The sequence below is a fragment of the Exophiala mesophila genome, assembly GCF_000836275.1.
Source record: "Exophiala mesophila strain CBS 40295 unplaced genomic scaffold supercont1.2, whole genome shotgun sequence".
In the NCBI taxonomy this organism is placed as follows: domain Eukaryota; kingdom Fungi; phylum Ascomycota; class Eurotiomycetes; order Chaetothyriales; family Herpotrichiellaceae; genus Exophiala; species Exophiala mesophila.
Genome location: NW_015622505.1, coordinates 1,788,784 through 1,816,168, shown reverse-complemented (window position 1 = coordinate 1,816,168; position 27,385 = coordinate 1,788,784). Strand labels below are relative to the sequence as shown.

The following is a 27,385-nucleotide window of genomic DNA, read 5'->3' as shown; positions in this document are numbered from 1 at the left end:
TATGCTCGCTTCAACTCAGCCAAATCTCACATCGACGCAAGGCCTGATCCGAAATCACATCATCATCATCTCACTAGACGAATTTGGTTCATCATGTTACAGGAGGCTATGGGTATTCCACTCAATTTCGTAAGGCTGGGTCCTGATATCATCACACTTCCCCACATCTGGAAATCAAGAACTTTGTTCTCAATTTGTACACAAAGGCCAGAACCTTGCAAGCGACATTAGACAACCGTCTTCTTTGCGCTCCATAGTCTTTCCAACTTCTGATGCGGAGTCTAAACAAAACAAATACATGTTGAATTTCGAGTAGCTTTCGTAGTATGGCGTGGCGTCGGCCACATCGACCAGCAAACCCGTGAGTGACCTGTCGTCTGATTGGAGATACTTGGCGAAACAGTGCAAAATACCTCAAAACGATTCAGGCCAACCCCCTTGTTGTTGGCTGATTCTCATGCCCACCGAATGGCTCAGGCGAGGATGATGTGCATCTCAAGTCGTTCACGCTGGAACAAGGACAGTTGGACTAGTTAGGATGACCAAGCTTATGATGCCAATCGAGGTAGCCGAAAGATACGGTAGACACTTCCCCTCCACACTCAGCAATGCTGCTCTTACCCGATCCGTGCTCCTTCATTTCCGTACCAGTCGGGTGGCACAATTACCGCGTTTCATGTTCTGTACCCCTCATACCGAACTGGATTGTCCTCGCTCGATCCACTGGTCGAAGACCCAGTCAATTGCCTTCTTGGGTCTGGCATGCCGCCGCTGAGCTCATCTCTACGTTGTTGTCGGCTACTCGGCCGAGGGACGGTGCGTCCACCGTTGTCTTGGTCACGCATGGACTCGTCACTCTGGTGCCGTGAATGTCGCCTGGCTCGATATCGATGCCCGGGTGACACCTCTCGTTCTCGTGACGAGCGGCTTGAATGAGGCTGTGAAGGATCAGATGGCTGAGAAGTGGGTGCGTGAACCGCCCCACCGCCTGCCACCTTGCGTTTCTTGGGCGAGTTCTGATAGTCCGCTCGCAGATGCGAAGCATTGGTCTGTGAAAACGGCGATCCATGCGCACTCTTGCCTGAGGGTGTGGGAGGTTGGTTTCCTCCAGAGGATGGATTGGGTGGTGTCCAGTGATGGAAGAAAATGCCAGGCTCTGCCGCCGCCGGCTGTTGCTGTTGGAGTGAATGTACTGGCTGCTTGGTTGACCCCGTCGTAGAATTGGGAATGAGTTCTGTAGTATTCAGTCTGGAAAGAGATGAGGTGGACTGGGGAGCTGAAATGGAATTCCGACCAAGAGGAGGTCCGGGAGGAGCAGGGGGAATGGGATTGCTAGATTGTGTTCCTTGCAGGCCCTGCTGCCCGCCGTATGGATTCGCTGGGATTATCCGGCTGTCTCGAGGGAGGACTGGAGATGTCTGAGTCTGGTTCTGCTGTTGCTGCTGTTGAATCTGCTGTTGGAACTGCTGTTGCTGGGCTTGAATCTGTTGCTGCTGCTGTTGATTTTGAATACTCAGAGAGGCAAGATACTGCTGGGCCCATTCCAAAGTGTGGGAGGGAAGATTGCCCCCTCCGATACCTGCAAAGACTAGCGGGACCATAGGAGGAGGAATCCCTCCCTGTAGCGATTCTCGTAACATGGTCTGCTCAATACGCCTCTGTTCCAATCGAAAGCTTTCCTGGCGAGTCTTTTCCTCCTCTTGTTTCCTGCGATCCTCTTCGGCTTTGGCATGTAACCAACTCCGCATGGACTCATCCTGGCCCGCCCATTGTGAAGGAGGTGCGGGCAAGTATGCCAAAGACGGCGGAGCAGCAGAGTGCCCTCGATCCGGCGGAGGCAGATTGAGACCTGTAGGTAGAGGCAACCCTCGATGAGAGTTGTTCATCCTATTGTCCTCGAAGACGGATGGTAGATGGCGAGGTGACTCAGGTGGGGAATACCTGGATGGATTTGCCTTGTTATAAACCGAGTATTCATGAGGCGGCTTAATATCGGTCTGCGGGTAGTTTGGTTGACTCAATGCTAGTAACATGAGTGCGGTCGACAGGTCAACGGTTCAAGTGAAGGTGAAGGAAGTTGATGCACGGATGAACGATAGAACAACCGTGCCGTGGTCTGGGATACAAAGAAAGACATACAAGAGCGTCTGGTATATATCAAAACGAGGGAATAAAGTTGATTGCAGGAGGCTGTCAGTGACGTTGGGTTGGCGACAGTGCAAGACCTCTAGGTGAGATCTCAGGCAAGAATTCCAAGATGTTGGAGGATTGGGAGATGGTGGGTAGTTATGTCAAGAAGCGAGGGACCGGGCTTCCGACCAGGATCGAAGGTGTGGCTTTCTGAGATCTTGCAGGCCAGGGTCCGAGTGTGATGAATGGCTTGATTCTTGTCCAAAGAAAGGCTGGTTCCATCCAGAGTAGTAGAAGTTAACCAAAGGCCTTGATGTCGATCGAAACGTGGTAATGGGTCCCTGTTACGTTGGCTTCTGGAGTATATGATTCAATGGCGATTAGTTTCGAACCAGTGGGCATGTAGTGTGTCAAAGATCAAAAGGGATCCTCAGGATATATCCGAACAAGACCACAACTTGCTAATAAACTTTAGTAAACCTGGGTACCCAAGCCGAGTGAAAGCCTTGATAATGGATATATCCTGACACGCAGAGCGATGCAAGTTGCAGCCTGTGGAGAGAGGTGTGGTCCTGGAAGAAGCTTAGGCGTGAACACAGAGAAGCCAGAAGAGGAATGGAGGGCGGAAACGGAATGGAAATGAGCAGGAGCAGGGCCCGGACGTTGGATGCTAGCGGCCAGGCGTGGTACGAGCAACGGGAAGCGACCGAGCCAGGGTATGAGGAAAAGTCGAGGTGTGTAGCGTATCAGGATCATACGATGGAGCGAGCGCTGTCCCATGCAAAAGACCTTCCACAAAAGTAGGGCAGATCGAAGCCGACAGCCGACTTAAGACGCTGGTGGGAGCCACGAGACTTTTGGCGGGCTCCAGAACCGTTGCAACGCTCAACAGGGAACTGGTGACTGACAAGTGACTAGACAAAGACAGACCAGGAGGAGGGAATCGAGCGAGGTATTCACGGACCGGTCGAACGTTAATATCGCTGTGCCGTAATCCTGTCTCCCAGGTATGAGCGTACTGTACCAGTACTGTATATACCTGGCCACTCGCCTAACCACCAGAGTTGGTTAGTTCCTCCAGCGGCCTCAGGGTGAGGAGCCTGGAGGTCTCCAAATGCTCATGCCTTGGAGGAGACATCCAAGCGCGACCCAAGTGGGAAACGATCGGGGCATCGGAGGGATTATGGACCAGTGAGACGACGTGGACACAGGTTGGGACAGATGTGGTAATGGAGATGATGGAGCAGGAAATTCCATGCGTGGCTCAGCTGCCGCTTCGATCGACGGACTGGAGAGCCCGGATCATCACCCAGGGCCCACGGTGGCTCAGGCGGCTGGCGGCGGTCGCGTATCAGGTTTTGTTTCGCTACTCAGTGGCTACTCTGGGACTGGAAAAATGGGAAGCGACCTGACCTCATGCAAAGGCAAGCGGTCATGTCCCAAACGGTGGAGGCGTTGGCCCAAGCAGAATGGCGACTGGCGAACGGCGTGCAGCATCCACCAGGATCAACAAGTCGAGTCTGGCTAGCTCTAGATGCTGGCAACCAGGAAAGCAGGGACCAGTGGCACCAGAAACAAGGATCCAGGGACCGGGGCTGACACATTGACTTTGGACAGTTGAACTGGTCAAAGTCTATCTCGACCAGAGCCAAACCCAGGCGGGAAGTCGAGGGCACAAGCAGTGGGCAAGCGTTGGCCCCTCGATATCCACAATATTTCGGGTTTATTTGGCACCAAAAGCGCATCAAGATCGTGGCACCGTGGCATGCCGCCATGCGCAAGACTACCACTATTTTCTGTACGAAGGTAGTTTCTGTACGGAGGAAGAGTACTCGTGCCTAGGGAGTAAGTAGTAGAAACACTGCTCTGCTTGTCCTCTTCGCCTCGATGTCCCTGTCCCAATGTTAGAAGCGTACCCTGCGTTGGACCAAAACTCTAGCCTGCCATCCATGCAGGATGTGATGGATCAGAATCAGACGCACAACTCTCCGCGGTCCCTTTGACTTGCCGCCTCGGAAGCTTCCTGGATGCCCTGCATTGCTTCTGCTGGCAAAAATGCGTCTTAAGCTAATTCTAAGACTGGCTCGAACATGTTCAGGTTTCGAGAAGCCTTTTTATCGCGCATAATGGCCGATATGATCCAGATCGATCTCGGTTCACGGCAAGCTGCTTCTAGCCCGCAGCGAGATTCGGATGTATAAAGGGAGGGAACATCTAGAGCATTTCCTACCTTGTCTCTACTATTAGAATAGTATCTCAACTTTTTGCCTTCACTAGATCCCAATCGGCGCCCATGTCAATCGAGTGATAGCCAAAGACCGGTCGCCTGGCAAATGTCATCCATGGCGCTGTGGCGTGATCCATGCTACAGTACAGGACTTATCAAGTCGCTTGCATCATGGCGAACTCACCATTGCAGGGAGACCCCGTACACTTGAAATCCAGATGGGGTTTGGGGTGCGAGGAAGTGTCTCTAGGCAGCATGAAGGGGTCGGTGGACAGGCCCTAAGCAGTCATGTTGAGTGTCAATCACGTCCATCACAGTGGTGATCTTTGCCCGAGAGGCACCTAGACCAAGCTTAGGCACGCCTAGAGAGAACCGTCACCGACCTAACTCTGCAACAAACGAAGCTTATGACGACTTTTTGAGCCCAAAGCTGATCCCTGTCGGCACGCGTGTTGGCTCCATGGCTCCTCACATGGCGGCCACGGGCAACCCTCATGGCAGTGGCACATGGTTTCGAGACACGGCGGCCGGACGCCAATGCCACACGTGTGGTACTGATACTTGTTGTCGATCATTACTTTGCTGGATTGACAAATGTAGATCGTAGCCCAAATCCGGTGGACTGGTCTGTCGTCACTCTTGCGAGCTACTCCGTACATACCTACGCATACGCATACAACCGACTGGTTTTGAAACGCCCCTCGCCTATTTTCTTCCCAGCATACTTTCCAGACACTGGTGCGTGTGTACACATACGCATGTGCGTGTGCAAATTAGGGCTACGGCATGCTCACCCTTAAATTTGGCCCTGTCATTGCTCTGCATTCACCCTAACAAGATCCTTTGGCCTTGGCTTTGCCCTCTTCTGGTCAACAACACGGGTCATTGCGCCTAAAGGAGGTGCTTTGCTTGAGCAGAATCCTTCCAACGACCAGCCCCTCGTTGTCGTGCCGCGCAAGACCTCGTAAAGCAGTGACGAAGCCTAGGACATAGCTGCAAATGGACACTTTGCAAGATTAAGGACAGCATCTCATCGTGACACAGACATTATCAATGAATTATACCCTAGCTGTCTGCACGGGCGATTGCCAATTGTTCATGTCAAGGAGCCTGGACAGGTGGTGCAGCAAACCCTTTCCCTTCACTGGCCAAAAGCCAATAGCATGCTGGTCCTCGAAGGTTGTATATACTCCGTAGAGTGTCGAGGGACCACTCCTCCTTATGTTGCACATGTTTTCATTTCTCGTCGATAAAGTCCTCCCCGGTATGGAAAGGGAAAGCGCACTTGTCAGATCATCAGAAGTTCCGTGCACCTTTCGGGTCGCGCCAGGAAGACGAAGGGACGGTTCGGCTCTCAATGGCTATCGGTTGACTATCGGTTGACTGTCGTGAAAAAGCGATGGCGGGACGATCACTGGAGATTCTTAGGTTCGTCTAGAGTCCAATAATGTCGACGATCACCCCACGACGAGAATGCATATCTGAGCAGGGGCAGCGTGGCAGCCATATCTGTAGCAATACCTCAATACTGTAGCTAGAAGGTCGATTTGCCGAGCATCAATCTCGACTCGAGACGCCACAAACGCAAAACGTCAGATCAGACAGAAGGTAAGATTAAGTCCTTCGCGCGGCCGATGTGTGAGACAAGACCCTCGATGATCGGCGTGGTGGCTTTTGCATTCGTGCTATTAGTATACTGATGATTGATGAGGAATGTCCGGACGGCAGGAAATGATCTACGATACCCGCACAGGTCGAACAAAACGCCAAAGGGTTGCCTATGTTCCATTGTAGATGGGACGTTTTATGTACTACCTAATGACTAATTTCAATACATCGTGAATCAACGGTCCTGACCTCTGATGATGGGTCTGGCGTGTGATATAGGTCTCGAAGGATGAGTATCAGAGCTTCTTCGCAGGTCCGCATTGATGGCACGAAGCTGTTCTTCAGAATATGTATACAGCGAAGTCATCACTATACTAGGTACATCATCTACAAGACCCTGACCGGATATGGCCATTGCATGTCTGAGTTTGGTTATTATCAGACCCCGAACGGGCTTGGGAAAGCCCATGCGACGTGATATGGGTGGCCAGGAGAATTAAACGACGTCAGCTCGCATAGCATGATGCCTTGTGTAGGTTTGGCTATGCTATGCAAACTTCCCAACCGTCTCAGGCTCATTACCCAGGCCATCATCACGAATTACAGGGAGGCCTGAACCGTTTGGCGAAAGTCCGTTAGACTCAATTGAAGGACACTATTGCTTGGATCGACACAACCACTTGAAACTTCTACTCATACTGGCAAATGATCTCCTGGACTCGGACTGACAGCTCACACCGGTGTCACAACTACTGCAAGCTTAACCCTGAGCAATATGCAATCATTATATATCTAACCTGAGGGAGATGCCCGCCGGCTCCAAGACAGGAAGGTCCCAAAAAGAGACATCCCTCATATCTACCCATGTTTGTTTCTCGTCGCTTAGAGTCAAACTCAGGCCTCGTAAGCATATGCTGGCTGTGTGGCTGTGTGGCTGTATGGCTCTAGAGCAGATATCGACTCAAAAAGAATGCCCAGCCCTCGAGGCGGCACAAAGGTGGGTGAATTATCCGAGCACTACTTACTGAGAGTGACATTGCCCCTCTACTCCGTACTCGTAGACGCACCCAACTCAAAGGTTCGTAAATGCGTGAGCTAGCGCATTCTCAGTATTCGTAATTACCGACCGAGCACAAGGCAAGTCGGTGTCTCGTTGCCACGGCGCGAGACGCGGTTGGAAGACTTGTTTCGGGAAAATGAACAAACGACAAGGCGCTCGTATTCTAGTACCAAGGACCGAGAGCGAGGTCAGTGGATGTCAAAAAACTTGCAAAGGCGAAAAATGGTACCGACTACTCCGTACTACGGAGTAAGGGGAGGACCCAGGGTAAATGACACTGGCAACGACTGAGTTGGTCATCGAACTCGCTCAATCCGTATTGACTGGCAAGCCACAATGGCACGAATGGTTCTCGAGATCGGGGTCTTTGAATGCATCTGGACTACAACGCCCATTTGTCCACAGTACAGCCAACCGGGTGGCCTGGTGGTGGTCGCCCTGGGGCTAAAATCCATGACCGCATTAGGATGTCATGATCAAGGCGATCGCCGCTTTCAGTCTCGGTATCCCAGTCTGTCACTGGGTCTCGGCACCAATTGCGACCCCGAAACCCTGGACCACGCTAAGTCCTCATGGCGAATCGTCCGTTGGTGGAAACCTCGCCTGTATGCTACCGACTATGGGGTGGATTTGGCCTGACATGGACAGTGGGGTGTCAATGTGTCTTTACCCAACGAGAACAAGCGCAATGGAGAAAATTGTCGAGTTCAATCCTGTGCCCTTACGGAGTATATGTGTAACAACTTTATGTATGGTGCTTTGGATGTCAACGTTTGGCTCGCACGAGGTATCAGGGATCTGACCACGCGAGTTGCCACTGCCAACCGCTCTGGTGATCTGGGTGTTCGTGGAGAACGCGCTTCAGCTCGTGATTGCTCACAATACGACCGCCATGAGAACTTTTTTTCGCTTTCGCCCTCATTCCAAGTCGGCTTTTGTGGTGTTCAACTACGGCCAATGCCGCTCGACAAGTGTGCACACGGTTGCCTCACCAGCTGTGGGGTGGTCCCGTCCACGACCGAAGAGTTGCTGGATCTGTTGGCGCTCACCCAAGGAATTTTGACTGCCGACGACTTCTCAATCGGCCTTACGGAGTAGTAGCGTGTTCAATGACAGCAAGGACGCATCACAAATACCCATCACTAGTTGCTAGTGGGAGATGCGCCATCGTTCGCTTCAAGATCCATGGCTGCCGATCACCCACGCTCAATTCTCCGGATCTAACTAGGTTTCCCAAATTTCTCACCAGGCCAACAAGGAGACAGACTAAGTACATTACATCCTCGCTGTCACACCCTGACATGACTGGAGGTGATCCATTATTTGGCCCCGTCAATGTCAAGTTGGACTGGCATGGTTTACCAACCAGGGAGAAAGACGTATGTTTGAGGCAAACCTCGGCTGTGACCTCGACCGATGAATTCCAAACCGTGCGTTGGTATTCGGTCCCCTTGCTGACTATTGCAGCTTGAGGGTAGATGTCCCCGGCTCGGGGCCATATTGAAAACAATGGATCAGACTGACGTCCCAAGGAAGGGCCTCTCTCTCCTAATTATTGTTGCGGCTCTTCCAACAGCCCACTAGTATTCACCGCCCTCGCCTAATATAGTTCTTAAGTCGATAGTCAAAATGAGCAATAACGTGATAGGATTCGATTCACTTGACTCGACTGGGTTCTTGAGCCATGGTACCAAAAAACCAGTCGACCCATCCAGGGCCGGCCCAAAATTCCAAACTATCGGTCTGGGGTGCCGGAAACTCTCCTGGAAAAGTTGAGGGGAATCTCGGGTGTTTCTCCACAAAGGCGTGATGAATCTACACATGGCAGCGCCCCGTGGACCACGGTTCACGGCAAAGGGGTCCAGCCACTGACTTCATCTTTTGGGGACATCCAGGAAACTCAGCGAACCCTAGGGGTTAACGCTGAATTGGCTCTCGTGTACACAACACTATACGAAGTATGCGACTGAGTTGACCTTGGACATTCACCGCCCCCCTGGCTCATAGCACACCGTAGGTGGGACACCCCGTGGGCCACCCTTCGGCCAGATGCCTTGATCAGGCGAAGTGTTGAACTCTAGGGCCATGCAGCCACGAATCTAAAGACCTCCAAAACCATGGAAAAGGCCTCCAAGTTTCCATCACGTCGACTGTGGCGTTTCTCCTTATGTTGGTCCGACGACTGTGAGTCGTCAGTCTCGCACATGTAAATAAGTTGGTTGTATACGGAGTATGTGGCCGTGATTATGACCCTTTCGTCACATGAACGCTTTAGATGCCCAGCATCAGCAACCAGCCTTGATCTGAAAGGGATCGCCGAGATTACCTTTTTTGACACCGACGAGTCGGACACTGCGTATGGAACCACTCAAGCAAAAGGAGGGAGGAAAATGAACCCTTCTTTGTCCCGGTATGTCCTGTCTTGGAAGGTGTGGTGGTTGGCCCTCGCTCTTTTGGAGAAAAGATCGACAATCTCGTCTCGCTTGTCTCGCATGGCAAACATGGAGCAAGCCACGTTTTCCAAGGATATGAATTGTCGATCAGCACGTGGACCAAGCTTGCCTACGGAGTAAGGAATTCTCATCATCGGATCAACTGGCAATTGATCACCCCTAGACCCTTTCGGTTCCGATTAAATCTATGGAGTACAGGAAACGTAGTAAGTACTGTACTTGAGTTTTTGTTGTCTCATTGTCAATCCGTGGGTTTGCGTACACTGTCCCTGATGGCGACCATGTCATGTCGATCCCTTAGATGACCCTGTGTGCTGAGATGTGCCTAGATGCCCCTTCTCCTTTTGGTGGAAACAGGTGTCGACAACTAGACTCACCAAACAATGTTGACTTTGGTAGGTTGATCCGCTCGCATGGGCGCATTTTGTGTTTTGGTTTTAGGAACCACCTTGTTAGGCACCCTGGCACCTGGCACTGTTACGATGGGACTGGGTAGCTGTCAGCGACTCTGAGATAATGTTGGCGGCCTGTTCCAGAATTGAGCACCAAAGACCGGTCTGGAACTTGTCGTGAATGCTGCTTCGAGCACATGTTTGAACGCTTTGATGCCTTTCGAAGTGGCCTGGACCTCGGGTCGTTGTGTCGACAAGGATGTTGGGATGTTCGAGGCATATTGACTTAGGCCTGATGTTGGCTTTGAGTGATATTGTGGTGCACGACATGCGGTGTAGGAACAAACAGGACCTGCTGCACACATGGACTTGGGGGCCCATCGTATCAGACGAATGAAGGATGTTACTACTCTGCGATGGCTATCGACGACTAACGACACAATATCACCAGCACCGAGAAGACACGGAGGGATAGGGCTGTCGCTTGGAAATGTATGGAGGAATTGGACAGTTTGATATGGCTCGTCGATTACAATAATGTATTAGGGTAATTAGTTATCGCGGTCATCTGATCCATGATCAGTGGGTATATAGCGCCATTATGAGAAATTATATCTGAGTGAACATGAATGTTTTGTCATACCATGAGTGGCATGGAGAGGCCCCTGTGGGATGCTGGTCCAAAGCAAAAGGATGGGTCTTTGTTGAGCATGTATTAGGGCTTTGGATGCGATTTCAGGATGGGGCCTTTTGCGTGAGTTTTCTCTTTTATCATGCCGTTTCATGTGCATGCCGGAATGGTGGTATTCCGGTGAGTCGTGATGATTGTCGCGATAATCATCGCGATGTCCCCTGTTTCTTTAGATGCATTTTCCATTCGGCGCGGGCTATTCTCATCAAGAGGTCGGGATCCTGGATCGGAACCCATGAGGTCAAGACCTTCATTGCGTTTTCAAAGTCGGAGGCCAGTAGTATATCACGCATGCCATCGATAAGAGCGGCGGACGTTGCATGTAGCACATCAAGAGTCGTGCCAAAATCATAGAGGCCATCGTTGTTGTCTGAGGCCTTCGAAGGACGCAGTGACGACGGATTAGGAGTTGGTAGTCGTGAGGTGTCGTCACCCAGGAGCATGAACACGTCCCAGACGCGGAGTTGGGCAGGAAAGGGCATGGTGTAGTTGAACAGAGTCAGGTACCAGCGAGTGCCATAAGCAGTCGGCGTGATGTTGAGATCGTCCTAAAAACACGTAAAGTGAGCTCAGGTGTTCTTTCTGCGTGGAATAGAGCGGATGCCGTGTTCAAAACTTGCAAAACTTACCAATTTCTTTCCCACTTCTCCCTTGCCCAACCATAATGTTTCAAAGTCGTTCAAAGCACTCATCAGCCCACCAAAACCAGCCCTGTACAACTCTTCCAGACCTCTCAACTGCCACATTCGGACCAACATGACAAATGTCAACTCCTCGTCGTAGTATGCCAGCAGGGTGACGGCGAGGGCGGCCATTCCCTGGACATAACCAGTTTCGCTGAAATGGAGAGACATGGCATGTAGGACCCGAAACAGGAGACGCTGACCACCGCGGTATCGACGGCGGAACATGATGTGAGAGCTGATGGTGCGAGGGACGTCGATGTCGATCTGGACATCATCTGGAGAGGGTTGGGATTGGAGTTGATGGAACGATTCAATGAGGACATCGTCTGGAAGTGAGTCTTTATGTTTCGAAGCTGAGCTGGACAGAAAGCTGTGCCACGCTGTTGCTCTCCACTTGTCTGGGATGCCTTTCCAGGTGCGTTCCACGACCTTTGGCGATGTGGTGTCGAAGGTAAAAGCGCTCGTAGTGCTACTCCCTCCGCCAACGATGGGAAGACCTGTCTTTGGATCGATCTTTTTGGGAAGCGGACGTGCCATTCTCCGCCATTTCTCCTCTCGCTCAATCTCCTTTCGTTTGGCTCGCGCATCATCGACATGGATATGACCATTCTCTATGACTGAATGCGCGGTGTTGGGGAGAGTCAACATATTTCCGGCAGTCTCCATCAATCGACGAGTCTTGGACCCTGGGAGAGGCACTCTGGAGGACGTACTCCGTCTTCCTAGGGAGCTTCGAGCATACGCACTTTGAGAACTGGTTGGACGTGTGGGAGTTTGGTCGGGGTTGCTGGTGCTGTGCCTGCTGAAGTTGGATTTGATGGAGCCATGGGCGCTGCTTGGAGCGCGACGGAGAGTGTTCTTCCTCCTTGGTGTTTCTGAGGCCAATTGTAGACTGGTGGAGACGCGGGTGAGCTTCTGGGCTTTGGAGGCATCGGCGGTTTGGGGGGCGGTAGAGGTTGTGGGGGCTCTGGCTAAGATGAAGCCGTAGCGATCGACGTCGGCGTTATCCACGTCTTTCCAATCCTCCAAGCCTCCAGCGAGTTCGAGCTCTTCCCGATCGTGCGGCAGTGAAAGCGGACCCGAGCCAGACGGAGCGACACTTGGTTTCCGTGAGCTGACGTTGTCCTCATTCATGTCGGTGGTAGATGTCGCGCGGGACAGAGAGGGAATGCTTCCGCCGTGAAGGTCGGTGGTGAGTGTGGCTTGCCACCGGCCACCCATCTGAGCGGCTAGATTGGTGTTGGAAGAGGTTGGGTGTGGTTCATCGGTGCCGGCAGTGTAAAAGGCACGAACTCTTTCGGAAAGAATCTCCTCTTCTGTGGTCAATGGTCTGGCGACAGGCTTTTCATGACTGGAGGAAGTGGTGACAGGGCGAGATGGAGCGGCGGAGGAAGTGGCTGGCGGAGGGTCTTGCGGATGCTGGTAGGGAGTGTTCAGTGGATGATCCTGAGGTTGTTGGTAGGGAGTGTCTGGTGGAGGGTGTTGGGATTGCTGGGCTGTGGCCTCGATGGCCACTTTCGTTTCATCATCCATGATGGGCGTAAGCGTAGTCGAAGCCCTGACGGTGTTGTTGAGTCTTTTCCCATCGATCAGCATGCTCCCCCGATTAGAGAACTCAAAGGTGTTGTCAGACAAGTCTTCGGCAAAGCCTCCGAGAGGGATGTCAATGTTCAACGAGAAGTCTTGGGGATGGGAAGAAAGACCATCGACGTGTTTATCCTTTTCTTGAAATTGTCTGCGGGGAACTGATGTACTTGAGGATGATCGTTCGAGGGTCGGATTGAACCATGTCTTGCTATCACTGTCTGGCTGGAAGGATTGATTGACACGGATCTGAGGTATACTCAAGGCAGTGGAGGTCAGGCTACTGATCGTCGGGGCCCTTGTGTTGAGACTTGTTTGGGATTCTCGTGGAGAGGTTGAGGTTGTGACGTTCGTGGTCGATAGAGGCCATTCCGCATCCTGTGGCGACGTGTCGGAGCGAATTGGCCTATTGGATGCGCTGGAAACGGACGCATGTAAAGGCCAGCCAGGGGTGGACGTGTCAGTGTCAGGTACACTAGACCTAGGGTTGGAGGATGTTGCTGCAGGGCGACTCGGGTGGTTGTATGGATGGGAAGCATCATGAATGGGAGTGCCCATGATCCTAAGACGGGCTGAGCACCCAACGATGCGGCGAAGGCCTAACGGTCGTGCGCAGGCAGCACGCAGGCTAGGGAGAGGTTGGTGCGGGATGGTGCGAACTCAGTACCTGGAAACATGGGTTTGAGTGGGGGATTTTGTTAGTGTCAGTAATGTCAATGGCATCAAAAGATGTCTTCCCCAGGATACAGAGGACGTTGGCATGATCAGCCTTGTATCTGAATGAACGAGGAATGTGTGAGTAAGAGCGCGTATGGATGCATGTGTAAGAGAATTGTAGACTCGAGAGAGTAGAGTACAGCGAGCAGAATGCGTGTTTGTGTTTGTGGATTCGTGTCTTTCTTTGACCCAGTCTTCTTTCTCCCTTAGACTCTCGCGGTGCCCTTGTCTTGATCTGGTTCAGTGAATTAAAAGGAGATTTTCGACGTCATGGTTTGGTTCTGATGGTCCAAGCGAAGCGAAGCTGTCAACCAGAGACCCTCAGCCCTTCTGAAGTCTTCTGTTTTGGGCCACAGGCGGAGACTTTGGGTCTCAATGGCGACATTAGATTCGAGCATCAAAGAGGATCAAAAGGATGTAACTTATTATAACTACCTGGTTGTACCTTGTAGGGAACCATTGGAACCTCGAGGCCTGAACGCCTCTCAAGTCTCTCGACCATCTACACCCAATCTGCCCCGGATCGACCAACTGTTGGCAAGACAGTTATGGCCCAATGGCGGCTCTGGGGGTCCAAGTACCTGGGAGAGATCCTCAGATCACCCGAGCTTACAGGCTTTAGGCGCGCTTTTAGGCTTCTAGAACAATCTTTCTGTGACCAGTCAGGGGGTCGATCAAGATTGCACCCGAACAGCCTCCGTCACCATCCCAGTCAATACCAGATTTACTGTGAAATACTCATATTTTGGGTCAAGAGATTTTGCTCGAGCACCTATCCTTCAAAGACAACTTTGACGATCATTGATAAGAACATCATGTTCCAGTGGTCAAGTCGGTGAAACAGGCCGTTCAACTTGGACTTTGCTGAACCATAGGGACTTTAGCTTTTACATGTTAGTGTGCCCCTAGTGTCTAGGGATCGTTGTCGGGAAATTCCAGGCGACCAGTGTCACTTTAGGCTAGCCTGGAGTACCCCTATACGAAAGTCCATAAGCCCTACGGAGTACTCCAGAGATGCCCCAATAGCGACTAGCTTTAGGCACTGGCGCAACGCCCAGGAACGACTTCTCCAATCCCTCCTCCGTCATTTGTTATCATTTCTCTATCGATAACGGATTTTTTTTTCGCCTGCCTGCCTTTTGATTTTCCTGGACTACAGGCACAACAACTCATACACAGGGTCAGATAGACCACTCTACCCACCATTGCTGGACTCATTGCCCTGTTCCATTCTTCTTCCCACCGTCACCTTCAGACATCTCCAGAGCTATACGCTCCAACACCCCAACATGGCGGTCGACACCACCGCAGCTCTAATCCAGACTCTAACCACCGCTCTTGAAGCGACAACGGCCGCTCTCCCACAACAGCAAGACCTGATCCAACCTGAAGGCATATCTTTATTCGACACAAAGAACGACCTACTTCTCTCCTATCTTCAGAACCTTGTCTTCCTCATCGTCCTCCGCCTCCGTCAACCTGACGAAACCTCGTCAGATGATCTCCTCCACCAGGTGATATCGAAGCTGGTGCAGCAAAGAGTCTATCTCGAAAGAGGCGTGCGCCCATTACAAGGAAAATTGAAATACCAAGTCGACAAAGTCGTTCGAGCAGCCGAAGAAGCTCAACGTCGCGTCAACCAAAAAACTGCTCAACAATCCGTCGCCGAGTCTGCACCCAATGGAGATGATGCGAGCGATTCAGACGACTCGGATGCCGACTCAGACGACCCAACAACGCTTAAGCGCAAGCCATCTCCACCTACAGAAGAAACCTCTCATGGTCCTAGACCGGGCTCGATGCGCGTCGCTGGAGCATCAAAGGCTACTGGCACCTCCCGCTCCGCCGACAAATCCACTGTCACAGGAGCATACAAACCACCACGAAATAATCCTACACTCATGCCCGAAGACCGGCCTAATCGTGAACGGGACCAGTCAGCACGGAAACGACGGTCCAAGCTACTCGACGAGTACATTGACGAGGAAGTGTCGACGGCGCCACAATCACAACCTTCAATCGGCGCTGGCGGTACCATCACGCAACAAGGCCGTGGCGCCATGTCTAGCCGGGAACGGGAACGGGAACGAGAGAGGACAGACTATGAAGAACGCAACTTTGTACGTCTGCCGGCTATGACCAAGGCCGAGCGAAAGAAAGAAAAGGCACGGACTATGAATGACAAGAGAGATCTGTTTGGTGGAGAAGATTGGACTGGACTGGGTGGGCTCGGTGATCGAATCAATCGTACCGTCGCTGGCAAAGGTCGTGCTGCAGATGGGCCGGGACTCTTTGAGAGAAGAGATAAGAGGAGACGGGAAACTATTGATGGACCCAGAGGTGATGGTGCTGCGGGTCCTGGTATTGGAGATACTTTTGAGAAAAGAAGAAAGATTCTCCAGGGAAGAGCAGACAAGAAGAACAGGCGTAGGGCTTGAGAATATAATATACACTTGGATCCTATTTAGACCCTGCTTTCTCTAGAGTGACACGATCCATTGCTCTCCATTCCCTCTCGAGAAAATTTTGTGTTCTACATGCCCTGATATCCTTCTCAAACCGTCTTGGGGGCGAAATACCATAACGCTGCAAGACCAGACAACACCGACACTCCCACGGCCTTCTTGGACCACTGGGAAGGGTTGTCAGAAAACTGAACCCGACCCACCGACGGTTGTGCTGTCTTGGACGTCTTCTGATTCTCAACGGGCAGTTCCGCCCTCTTCCCTAAGACGTCCGTCTGGTTCGCTTCTTGAGCCCTGGCAAAAGAATCATACTCTTGCACCAACTTTTTCAGCGCCTGTATATCCTCTTGGAGTTGTTCCATACTGGTCTTGTTGCCCTGAATCTCGACATTTTGAACATTACCAAAGAAATCCACAACCCTCCGTCCACGACCAGCCTGTTCACCGCCAGGAAACAAATCCCATCTCACACCAGGGTTAGAATGGATTTTACCCACGTCGTAGCTGTCGAATAAATCGCCCAATGTCTTGTCACTTGTTGGACCGGTGACTTCCTTCTCCAAAAACTCCAACACATAATATGTCCAGCGGTCAATGACCGCGACTCCCACATCATTGTCCGCATGATGACTATACGAACTCTCATCTTCCTCGCTGCTACCCGTGGCAATCACGCCTTGGGCGTAGAATTGTCGGTACATTGTGTTTGCCTGGCAGGTGTCGATCATGAAGAGCATCTCATTGTATCTCCTCTTCTCCCTCATCTGACTGAACGCATCTGCCAGATCCCAAGATGAAATCTCCTCGCTGTCCTGAAACTTCAAAAACTCCGATCCACCATGCCCGGTCATGTAGATCAGGATGTTGGATCCTTCATCTGTCTGTAGTCTCTTACTCGAGGGAACGCCCTCTTCCCACCGATCCGTCAACAGGCGGATGAAGTTCTCGACCGTGACTTCGTAGCCGCGGTAATCGACCTCGACGTTCTCGCCGTATAGGTCCATGCGGCGATCGGCGTTGGAGTAGACTGTGCCGGAGAAGGCGTTTCGTGGATTACATGCCATGTCATCAGGGAGAAGAAGGAGGATTTGGGAGTCGGGGATTCCAAGTCTTTTGACTGTGCGATATAGGGAGAGAGTGTTGGCGAGGTGACGATAGTTGAACCAGAATCGTGATGTTGACACGAGAACGGCCCAGTTGGATGTATGGGCGGCGGAGGTCAGGTTGAGAGTGAGGGAGAGGGTGAGGGCGAGGGCGACGACCGCCCACGCATTGAAGAGCGTCTTCATACTCGTTTTGGAAAGTGTTATCGTGTGTCTATCATACTGGACGAGGTCCGAGACTTCATCCAACAACAACAAAGGTCCTTATATCGTTAAAGAGAGGTGACCGTTGAAATGCCATCATCAATCGATTGCTAAGCATCAAGAATCGGTTTGTCCCAGCGTAGCGCAGACAGAGTGGAGATGAGGAGGAAATTCCCCCCAAAACCGGAGCGGAACATATTTCGGCCGGGTACGCCCCTATGATGCCCTATTTACTCACATCCATCATCGATCTGTAGACACAGTTGTTTCATTTCTTTTGATAGTTACCGAAAGTTCGTACACATGGAGAATATCTCCCTAACTATGAAGAGATTGTTCCCTGATTGTCCAGCTTCCAGGGTTGTTCCAGGGCTTCACAGAGCACTGACTCCTCTACCATCCACCGGATGATGGCGCCAAAATGCTCGCCACTTGCTCATAGACGGTAAAAACAATACCTCCACTCAAGACCAAGCGTCCTAGCCTCATGGTGCTCCCACTCCAGAAGCCTTTGACTCCACCTGTCTGAAAGATATCTCGAATTGCCTCACTGGTGGATGCACCCCTGGCACTCTGTGTTCTGGTCTTGATGGTGTCCAAAGGCTGAGTAGCATAAACAGTGATGACACCAGCTACAGCACCAATACCAAACGTGGTGACCGAGTTATTTGGAAGATTGAACCTCTTTCCACTCTCTCGTAGCATATTATAAGAGCCCATCCGGACTGCGGACGTGGCTGACTGCTTTGCTGTGGTCGAAACCAATCCTCGATACATTCCCCTAATACCACCTTCTCGTAGAATGGTGAGGGCTGCTTGAACTCCCCCATTGAATCTTTTGGGGCCTTTGGCGTCGTCAATTCTAGTCAGAGTGGTTAGTCCTTTGAAGCTGGTCCAGCGGAGCCCACTTACAAAGCTGTCTTCAACCTCTCCGTAGGAGTGACAGCCACAATGCTCTCCACACAGCCAGCTACCATTCCGGCGCCTAGTCCTCTGAGCGGTGACAGCTGGCCTTTGCTGTCAACAAGCAAATTCTTGATGGAGTCGAACGATAAGAATCGGATGCTGGCCTTGAAAGTCGTACCCTAGGCTGGTCAGATGATTTCAAGGCAAGACCGGACATGTCACTTACCAATATCAAGGTCGAACATCCAGTATATACAGCTCGAATTCCATCATTCCTGACTACCTGAGCGATGACTGAGAGTGGATTGGTCGGTACAGGTCCCTTATTGGCGAGTTGTACACGTGTTTTTGCAAACTCGAATGGATATGTTGCCGCCGCCTCAACACCTCCAGCAACCCCACCTGCAATAAATGATACTGCCGGTGGAATGGGGTTTCGCTTTTGAATTGTAGTGCGGTGATCCTGTAGTGGAGCAGTGGGAACCTGTGCTGAGACCAGTATTGGAGAGGTCACCACCATTTTGCCACAATGGCAGAAAAATGTGTTGTCGCGCAACGATCACTATGCGTGAGGTTGACCGTTATGTTACTTCAGCTCGCATGGACCAGCATCGATGAAGGGTGGAGCTGAACTGCAATGTCCCTGCGTTTCAATTGATACAGGTGTTTCGTGCCCGCTGACAGCGTCTGGGGAAGGTCTGACAAGGCAGTATTCAGTTTGCTGAGCATTAATGGCCGCGCTGTGGAAGACCTCACATGATTCTCTAGAACGAAACGCCATTTGAGGCAGCTAACAAGTCACAACAAGCTCGCAGCGGATCAAAGGAGATATGCATTGGGCTTCCAAGGTCGAGATCCATGGTGGACAATGCCAAGGCGGCAAGTTCCACTCCGTGCCTGCTTGATGCGGGGAAATTGGAAGCTTAATCTATCTGGAGAAGGAAGTCACCTCGTTGTCGCTTAATCCTGCAATTCATCTGCCACTTCTCCATAGTGTCCTGGTTTCTTATTCTGCAATTTCAAGCCTGTCCGGAACAAGAAGGCCGGAGAATCTTCTGTGCGACCAAGAATCTCTTTGTGGAACGTTGAATCGATACCCTAGGATATGTATCTACATAATGATAATAACATTAGTCAATAGGCATAGCAGGAGAAGGGGCAAACGCCAGGGGTTTTATTTACCATTTGTGTGCTTGTTCATCACCCTGAGTGTTTGCTGGATCTTCGGTACGGCCCTCTTCCTGACCATCTTCGCCTTCTGGTGTGGTTTCATCATCGTCATCACTGCCCTGGACGGAATCTTCGTCTTTCGACTCTGACTAGGACGATCCTAGAACTCCGCGACCAAGAGCTCCACCAGCAGCTACAACAACTGCGCCGACTTCAACGGCTGCATTTGCAATTGCAATTCCAGAGCCCCCCATAGCTGCACTTTGGGCAATGGCGAACCAGGAACCTGCTGCGACATTTCCAATACCAGCTTGAACGGCAGCTGCGGGACTTCCTGGACAGTATAAGTTTAGTCGTCTTCTTCCAAGCCCGAAAGGTGTGCTACGTACCAGCCTGCACACCACCAGCGCCAAACCCTCCTAAAGCAAGCAAGGGTAGAGTGTCAAGGGCAGGAAAGGCAATAATAGTGGCGCCAATTGCCCCGGTTACTGCACATGCAGTAAGACCGGGATTTGCCATTGAAGCCGAATCTGAGTTCAGATGCAATGTGCACGATGATAATGTCGATCTCTATGCGCAAACGGTTGAGGGGGGTGTTGAGTCTTTACGATGGAAACAATGCTACAGAGAACGAAGAGAAAATATACCAAGCCATGGGCGATACCAGGGCGGGTGTGGCATAAAGCACACGACTCCACGCAATCTGACGGCTTTGTGAAGTTGCTATCGACATTTTGTGGTGAATGACGTCGAATAACTTGAGCTTTCATTCCTGCAGATTAGTGAGTGCCAGAGTTGAGTGCCAATAAAGATTGTAGAAAGTAACGGACTGATGCCCTACGCAAGTATTCCCAAGTTTTCAGAGTCGACCACGCTGCATTTCTTCAAATGTTGTGGTTAACGCCTTCTCACTGATCAAGAAAACTCTGCGGCAATGAAAACAATGTAAGAGACCGTTACCCAACACCACTGCAAGCCGGCGACAGATCGAGTTGCGTCAATTTCATATCAGTACTTTGCAACAGAATGAACCATGGGGGTCTGAGCTTAGCTTCTCTCAAAAAATTATATTTCACACTGTAGGTTCTTCAATTTCTACGTGAGGGTCAAAATATCCTCCAGAACTTGCCCATCACTACTTTGACTGATGTCGATGGAAATCCCCAAACCGCTCGCTCGAATTTTCATAATCGTTACACTCGGTTCGACACACCCCATTTCAACCTTCAAGAGAGAGTGTTGTTGTATTGTGAATCGCCACGACGCCGTTCCCAGACTTAAAAACACCAATTTATTTATCAGCCGACGAATGCTTGTCGGGGAGGAAATCGAGTTTCCAGGTCCCGTACAATGCACACTTGGCATAGTTGGTGGGTGCGGCAACGCCGATGGAGCCGGAGTCACGCTTCATCATGCCGGAATCGCCGACACCTTGGTGATGACAGTGAAGAACGTGATCGTAGGAGACTAGTTCCTGGCTGATGGGTCGGTTGTTTCGCAAGGCGCGGACGAGTTTCTCCCACGAGAAGATGCAGTGGTCTTTGTGGTAGTTGGCCGACATCCACGCTCGACCATGCTCGCCCTTGCGCATCTCCTCATCCGTCATGGTGTGGCCCTCCATGTCCGAATACCAGGTGTAGTTGCCCTTGGAAAGGTATTTCTCCGTCAGCACGCTGTCGTAGCACGGTTCGGGGACCCAATCTTGCATCATGACATCGTAGACGCATCCCTTGGCCTTGGCTTCTTCGATGGACCATCCGCAGTCGAGTACCTTGCCAATCAGCTCCGGTGGATCATTATCCGCGTTGGTGAGATGGTCAACGGATGTGGATACGGCCACGTTGGCGGACGCTGTCGAGGACGCGGTCAAAAGAGCGGCGTTGGCGGATGCAGCGCCGGAGACAGCGACACTGGTGGTCGTGGAGGCGTTGTCGCCAGTTTTAAATAGTGATGAGGCGAGAACTACTCCAACCGCGGCACCCAGACCGGCGCTGAAGGCGAGTGCGATAAAGAGAAGAATCTTCCACCATGCCGGGATGGCGGATTTGGCGTGACGAAGAGGTTCATCTCTTACTTCATCACTCTCTCTGAGAAGGTCATCCGTCTCTTTAACCAGGTCGTAGTCGTGAGTAGGGCTCATGATGGCCGTCGATCAATCGATCAAAGTCAAGGGCAAGTTCGACAAAAGAAAGGCTGTGAGTTCAAGATTTGTGGGTGAGACAGCGACGGTAGCAATGCGTCTGACAGCTCTCAGACTGGTGCTGTAGCTCAATTGAGTTCAGACGCTGTCGTCGAAAGGAAAACGAATGTTGTAAGACGTGGTTTGATGATGAGTGCGGCGTTCGAACGAGTGAGTCGCCTTGGTCAACAGCCAGTCTATGCGTATGGGGAGGGGAGACAAGCCTGTTAGGTGGTGGGCGGCCGGGTAACGAAAGGTTTATGAGGAAAGCTGGGTGTGCCGTCCCCAATGGCGGGCTCGCTCACCCATCTTCGATCCAATCCAAAAATGGGTGGTGGCAAGGCCTGTGTTCGGTTGGCCTCGTGGACTGATTGGTGACCGGGGTGTGAGCAAGAACACGAATTGGGTTCCTGTTTGTGCTCTGTCTTAGTCTTGCCAACTAGTCCGAGAGCGGATCAAGTCCAGCCCCAGGACCACAATACTCGATACGTAATTCGCATGTCGTAAAAAGCTTGCAAGAGCCCGAGGTGCTTCTGCCATTCTGATTGGAGTAGGATTTGCCACGCTTCCAATAGATCAACATTATTAACCCACTCTTACATTCCTGCATCTGTAAATAGCACACAATAAGCGAAAGAGGATCGTCGCCGCTTTCCCTCCACAAATTATGACATGCTCACCATCTTGCTAGTGGTAAGATTGGCATCAACTCTCCATTCAGACCGTCTGACATGTTGCCTAAGCTAGCCAGGAAAGTGAGAATCTGTTGCCGTTGTGCTGATGCATTCCACGCACGTGACATTGCCTGGATTCTAATCCCGCGACTTTTGGTGCCTTTCAAGGCACGACAGGCGTGCCCATAAGAGTGACCATTTCGCCCACAGATCTGACATCTCAATATACAGTACCCGTACTCGAATGATTGAGACAACTGATGGCTCCTGATCTTCCATTGTTACGGCGAGACGTCTCTCAGGTCAGTCTTAGCTTGCAGCCATGGATTGGACCTAGAACAAATCAATCTGTCTGCGAGATTGACACGTCGTAGGCCAAGGTGCAAATTGGGCAACAACATGCGGCAAGGGGTTGTAAGAGGAGCCGAAGAAGAACGGACTCCTGAACACCCATCGCGTCGACTTTGAAATCATTTACCCCCCTTACGATCCTCCGTGACTTATAACACCATCGCCCTTACTATCATTGAATTGCTCTCAAATCACAGCACCTTGAGCAAGTGTAACGAACTCAGAAGCTGCAACCTACCTCTAAGATGTGGCCTCCAGCAGAACTGTGAGCAGTCTACATATGAAAGGATTGGCATAATCACTTGACCAGCAGTCCTGAACTTTCAACTTGAAAGGTGCACCCCTGTCAACATGGCTGGGCGACATGCATCATTGCCATCTTCTCCAGTCCCCCAGATCCGCCTCTGAGGGTACTCTGGGGAGGCGTTCTCCAAGGAAGATGAGCCATATTCTTTTGGGAGTCACGAGACGCCAAGGAAATACGCCAAGCCTGCGCCGTTGGGTAGTCAGAGAGTCAGAGATCTCAAGTCTAGACGTCAAGTCTTGAAGTAAATTAATCTAGTTCAAAGATAGATTCGTGAACAGACTGATCCCCCCCTTCGTCCTACTTACTCGTACCGTCCAAGTCTACGAAAGTGTTCATTAGAAAAACGCAAAATGGGTGGCGCAAGTCGTGAAGGTCGGTCCCACTCGCTTTAACCGCGCTTCTATTCGCTGACATTGGAAAATAGGCGGTAAAGTGAAGCCTTTGAAGGCACCCAAGAAGGAGAAGAAGGAAATGGACGAAGACGAAATTGCTTTCAAGGCTAAACAACAGGCTGGTACATTACTCTCAGACATCTTTATTTCCCTTCAATCCTGACCCATGTTCTCCCAGACGCCAAAGCTCGAAAAGAAATGGCCGACAAGGCAAAGGGAAAAGGACCGATGAACGCAGGCCAACAAGGCATCAAAAAGAGCGGAAAGAAATAGACATGACTACACATGATGTTGCCTGTAATGCAATTACGACAGCGAGCATGGCGCAGATGGGCTGATTGGATTGACAACTAGAGATCTGATCAAGCAACAATATGGATTGGATTGGGTTCTTTTCGTCCGGTCACTTTCTCTCTTGAACGCCATTGCTATGTGATGTGTCGTCCCGAAGTTGTCTCGCAAGCTTGCCGGCCATACCCAGCAATGACCGAGACACTTGATTCGATCCTGCTGTACCCCACGCTTATCAACCATTGATAGGGGCAATATAAAGAGGCTGCTGATTGCTCTCATGCAGGAACCCAACGGCAAACGGCAAAACGGCAAAAGTAAGGCAACCTTAGATTTCGGATTGCGAATTCGAACAACAACTTAGGTTTGCAAAGGGTATTACTGTTGGCAATCATCATTAGTCAAGGACATCAATCAATACAACTCATCACCAACACCCCTTGGCCAAGCAGAATGAACATGCGCTTGTTGAATATTCTCGAAGTCTGGGCCATATGACTCTGAGATCCACTCAGTCTGGCATTTTGATCCACGAATCATATTTGCTGTATAGGTACTTATATTCTTGAACGTTTCTGAACTGTGCCTGCCATCACAACTTTCTGCCGCACCCCTACCTCCCACAGGTTTCCCGCACTCATTCTCAGACCTTCTTATCTCACTGCGACTGAATTCTCAATTCATTACAACTCCTCGCTGTCTACATCCTCGTCCGCTGCAGCCTTCCACTAAAACCTACTTGACCACATCTAAGCTTCTTCTTTTGTCTGCCACTATGGAGGACTACCTGTTGGAAAACCGCGAGGACAGCGGACCCCGTATCTCTAAGGCAAAGATTGAGAGGTAGCCGATCTTCATCCTCACGGTCAAACTCATATGGTCTAACAGATTTCATTCTAGTCTTCAAACTGAGCCCGCGGGCCCTCAGATTTCAATCTTCCACAAAGCCGACAGAGACTCTTCTGTGCAATTCATTCAGTCCATTAGACGCGACACTGCAATGATCTTCTGCAATCGGGTCCGTACAGAACTATTGGATAACAACAGCAAATCATTCACTGTCATTGGCTGCGACCTTGAGGCTCTGAAACAAGTTCTTGCATGGGTTGAGCAATGTGCCATCGCCGGCCGATGTGAGAGATTCCTTGATGTCAGTCATTCCTTACCCTGTTGGTCTCTTCCCATACTGACAATCTTGACTTTAGTTGGACCCCAAGACCCCAAAGCTTCTTTCCAAATATGCCTGGGTCGTTCACGCTGCTTCATATTTGGGTATCCCAGACCGCGATTTTGGAGATCATATCATCGAGCGAATGCTGAACGTTCACGCGAAGACCACACTCATGTCCTGGGAGGAGGTTGATATCTTCTTGTACTCTTCAAAGTTGGATATCTGCAAACAACAAATCCGAGAAGTTGCAGCTGCTAGCATCTTTTGGGCCTGGTGGTCTGCAAAACTCACAGACGAAGACACCCCAGAAGATATGGACTACTTGTGTGACCTAAGAGAGCGCGATGCGAAGTTGGACCAAGCCTTGAAAGACTTGTGTGCTTCCAATGAGCAAGATATCCGAAAGAAGTGGGCGGAGAAGGATGCCATGAAGGAGCAGAAAGAAGTCGAATCCTTGCAACAGCAAGAGGGTGCTCAAGCTGGTCAAAAGGCCGGCACCACCAATGTTTGGGAAGAATGGACCCCTGTGGCTACCTCGACTGCTACAGAAGGCAATGGCAATGCGCAGGTCTCCGGCAGTGATTGGCAACAATTCGGTATTGCATTGGAGACCTCTGCTGGAAATGGATGGAATGGAATCAAGCATGTTGCAGATGCCACTTGGCCTAGCGCGCCAGTCTCTGACTTTGATCCTGCGAACAGAAACAACGATCAAGATCCATCCGCGACATTCCCTGTGACTGGACAATTCAGCACGGCCACGGCCGGAAATTTTTCTGAGCAGGTCAACGAACAAACCCTCCGTGGTGCAGAGTGCTGGTGACAAAGAGTCTGCCTGTCAGCATGAAGCTTCTTTTGATGCGGTCGCAGAGCATCATTAATCCTTCTGTTCATACAGACAATCTTTCGATTCTGAAGCTGGCATTGAATGATACCAGGTGGTGTGGGTGGTGGTCGTCCTATGACACACGCTGACAATCCAAATCAGGTATCAGGCTTAGCTGTATCATCAGACCGTTCATGGATTTTCAGGCACAGAGGCAAACTCTGCACAGGATAGAGTATCGAAATAGTACGGTTCAGACTATGCACTTCAGATCAGATCATTCAGCTCCAAGGGAGTAGAATTGTGCGTGGGCACAATTTTAGATGAGGCTGATGCTCCTGGGGAAGGAACGTTAATCAGGAGCGACTGCCTGCCTCATTCACAACTCTCCTCTGCAACTTTTCTGCTTCCACTTTGTTTGACTTCCATGGTTTCTCTTCGCCTTGATCATTGTTCCAAATTCGCTGCTCTGACCCCTTCATCTGGCAGACGTTTCTGTAACCACCACGCTTCCCTCTTCAAAGCCATCGTCATCAAGATGTTGTCTGTACTCTTGTTGACATCGAACATTCTCCCCCTCCTTCTTCTGAAGATTTTGTTGAACGCCCACCTCGGGATTGCTGAAGTCACCAGTCGTCAATCTTGTAGCCATGGCTACGGTCTCTGCATGCCACCTGGTGCTCTTGGTCAAGAACTCCCTGGCTTCAAAGCTCATTTGACAGACCTCTATCTCAGTTTGCTTGAAACGGTCAATCCGCAGCAAGTTCCGACTGGACCCCCAAAAACGAACTACACCCAAGGGGACCATGTGACTTTGCCCGTGAGAGACCTGGCCGAGGCCATCTGCTGTAAAACGATCCAGCCCACGGCTCACTTGAGTTTCCACTGACGCAAAACAGGTGCGGAGACAACTGAGTGCATGCTCCTCAAGAACTACAATGTTCCTTTTTGCTGGGTACGTGTGCTGAGTTGAAGGTCTTCTTTTGGCTTCGACTAATTGTTTCTCCAATGCTAGGATCGATTCACGACCAACTACTTCCTCCCGGATGACTCTTATGGATCCATAACCAGCGGAATCTACAACTATTCTTCAGGAGGATACGTCAATCTTATCACGGGAGCCTATGAGATGGTCGATGGCAGTCAAGGCAACATCTATGCAGGCACCAACGTGAACCCTCCAAACACATCGACACTGCAACTCCCAGTGCCCTTCACAAGCAGCGGAATCGGCTCGGCCATCCCAGCAACTGAAGTAGGATCGAGTGCTTCTTATCCATCGACAACATCCACAATATCTGAGAGCGTCACAAACACTCAGACCACGGAGAAAACAAGCCAGGGCCCGACGGGAACGGAGATCGCAGCACCTTCAAACACATGGATAATGGGGAACTTGGCCGGAGGAGGTGCTAGGATCAGACACTTGCACATCTTGTTGGCGATTGTCGGCGCATTGAATGTGTGACGGGGAGTATATTGATAAAGATATGCACAGGAATAACGCAGAGGAAAGAGCAAGGTTGTGATGAGCTTGAGAGTGTTTCAGATAATGGAGATGTGTTGAAGCAGTAGGTCGTGAGGTGATGGAAATACGCATGAGTTAGAAGAGCTGAGCAGCGTTAAGAAGCATATGTAGCAACTGAGAATTCCTGGGCCGAGATACAATACCAGTGAATAGAAAAACCTCTCTATCAGATTGCCATACAATTAGGCTCCATACATGTTGCCTCAAAAGGCAAACAGTCAGAGTCATGTTAAAAACACAACCAGTAAAAGAGGGGGAAAGGCTCGAGTC

At 50.9% G+C, this 27,385-nt stretch overlaps 10 protein-coding genes across 10 annotated transcripts; 5 read left to right on the top strand and 5 right to left on the bottom strand.

Moving 5' to 3' along the window:
- Positions 1-78: 78 nt before the first annotated feature.
- PV10_02497 (uncharacterized protein) lies at positions 79-2,953 on the bottom strand. Its single transcript, XM_016366821.1, has one exon. It carries the CDS (start codon positions 2,031-2,033, stop codon positions 675-677), a length of 1,359 nt encoding a protein of 452 aa, XP_016226339.1. The 5' UTR covers positions 2,034-2,953; the 3' UTR covers positions 79-674.
- A 4,408-nt stretch (positions 2,954-7,361) lies between these two features.
- On the top strand, positions 7,362-7,664 carry PV10_02496 (uncharacterized protein; the record flags this gene model as incomplete). The annotated part of the gene is made up of 1 exon (XM_016366820.1): positions 7,362-7,664. The coding sequence occupies one exon, from the start codon at positions 7,362-7,364 to the stop codon at positions 7,662-7,664; it is 303 nt and encodes a 100-aa protein (XP_016226338.1).
- A 2,728-nt stretch (positions 7,665-10,392) lies between these two features.
- PV10_02495 (uncharacterized protein) lies at positions 10,393-13,765 on the bottom strand. Its single transcript, XM_016366819.1, has 2 exons — positions 11,191-13,765; positions 10,393-11,109 (listed from the first exon to the last, which is right to left on the bottom strand). The coding sequence occupies exons 1-2, from the start codon at positions 13,387-13,389 to the stop codon at positions 10,708-10,710; spliced, it is 2,601 nt and encodes an 866-aa protein (XP_016226337.1). The 5' UTR covers positions 13,390-13,765; the 3' UTR covers positions 10,393-10,707.
- A 954-nt stretch (positions 13,766-14,719) lies between these two features.
- On the top strand, positions 14,720-15,986 carry PV10_02494 (uncharacterized protein; the record flags this gene model as incomplete). The annotated part of the gene is made up of 1 exon (XM_016366818.1): positions 14,720-15,986. The coding sequence occupies exon 1, from the start codon at positions 14,838-14,840 to the stop codon at positions 15,984-15,986; it is 1,149 nt and encodes a 382-aa protein (XP_016226336.1). The 5' UTR covers positions 14,720-14,837.
- A 24-nt stretch (positions 15,987-16,010) lies between these two features.
- PV10_02493 (uncharacterized protein) lies at positions 16,011-17,398 on the bottom strand. The gene has a single exon (XM_016366817.1). The coding sequence runs from the start codon at positions 17,300-17,302 to the stop codon at positions 16,103-16,105; it is 1,200 nt and encodes a 399-aa protein (XP_016226335.1). The 5' UTR covers positions 17,303-17,398; the 3' UTR covers positions 16,011-16,102.
- Positions 17,399-19,036: 1,638 nt separating this feature from the next.
- On the bottom strand, positions 19,037-19,915 carry PV10_02492 (uncharacterized protein; the record flags this gene model as incomplete). The annotated part of the gene is made up of 3 exons (XM_016366816.1): positions 19,037-19,337; positions 19,409-19,730; positions 19,786-19,915. 2 exons carry the CDS (start codon positions 19,913-19,915, stop codon positions 19,546-19,548), a joined length of 315 nt encoding a protein of 104 aa, XP_016226334.1. The 3' UTR covers positions 19,037-19,337; positions 19,409-19,545.
- Positions 19,916-20,687: 772 nt separating this feature from the next.
- PV10_02491 (uncharacterized protein) lies at positions 20,688-21,536 on the bottom strand (the record flags this gene model as incomplete). The annotated part of the gene is made up of 1 exon (XM_016366815.1): positions 20,688-21,536. One exon carries the CDS (start codon positions 21,534-21,536, stop codon positions 20,688-20,690), a length of 849 nt encoding a protein of 282 aa, XP_016226333.1.
- Positions 21,537-23,257: 1,721 nt separating this feature from the next.
- Positions 23,258-23,572, top strand: PV10_02490 (uncharacterized protein; the record flags this gene model as incomplete). The annotated part of the gene is made up of 3 exons (XM_016366814.1): positions 23,258-23,279; positions 23,332-23,421; positions 23,478-23,572. The coding sequence occupies 3 exons, from the start codon at positions 23,258-23,260 to the stop codon at positions 23,570-23,572; spliced, it is 207 nt and encodes a 68-aa protein (XP_016226332.1).
- Positions 23,573-24,365: 793 nt separating this feature from the next.
- On the top strand, positions 24,366-25,584 carry PV10_02489 (uncharacterized protein; the record flags this gene model as incomplete). The annotated part of the gene is made up of 3 exons (XM_016366813.1): positions 24,366-24,433; positions 24,491-24,740; positions 24,796-25,584. The coding sequence occupies 3 exons, from the start codon at positions 24,366-24,368 to the stop codon at positions 25,582-25,584; spliced, it is 1,107 nt and encodes a 368-aa protein (XP_016226331.1).
- A 541-nt stretch (positions 25,585-26,125) lies between these two features.
- Positions 26,126-27,055, top strand: PV10_02488 (uncharacterized protein; the record flags this gene model as incomplete). The annotated part of the gene is made up of 3 exons (XM_016366812.1): positions 26,126-26,435; positions 26,487-26,542; positions 26,603-27,055. The coding sequence occupies 3 exons, from the start codon at positions 26,126-26,128 to the stop codon at positions 27,053-27,055; spliced, it is 819 nt and encodes a 272-aa protein (XP_016226330.1).
- Between the last annotated feature and the right edge of the window lie 330 nt (positions 27,056-27,385).

Coding starts and splice junctions, on each gene's coding strand:
- PV10_02497 (XM_016366821.1), bottom strand. CDS start 2,033: ATGTTACTAGCATTGAGTCAACCAAACTACCCGCAGACCGATATTAAG.
- PV10_02495 (XM_016366819.1), bottom strand. CDS start 13,389: ATGGGCACTCCCATTCATGATGCTTCCCATCCATACAACCACCCGAGT. Junction 11,110..11,190: donor GAGAAGTGGGAAAGAAATTG/GTAAGTTTTGCA, acceptor ACGTGTTTTTAG/GACGATCTCAACATCACGCC.
- PV10_02493 (XM_016366817.1), bottom strand. CDS start 17,302: ATGAAGACGCTCTTCAATGCGTGGGCGGTCGTCGCCCTCGCCCTCACC.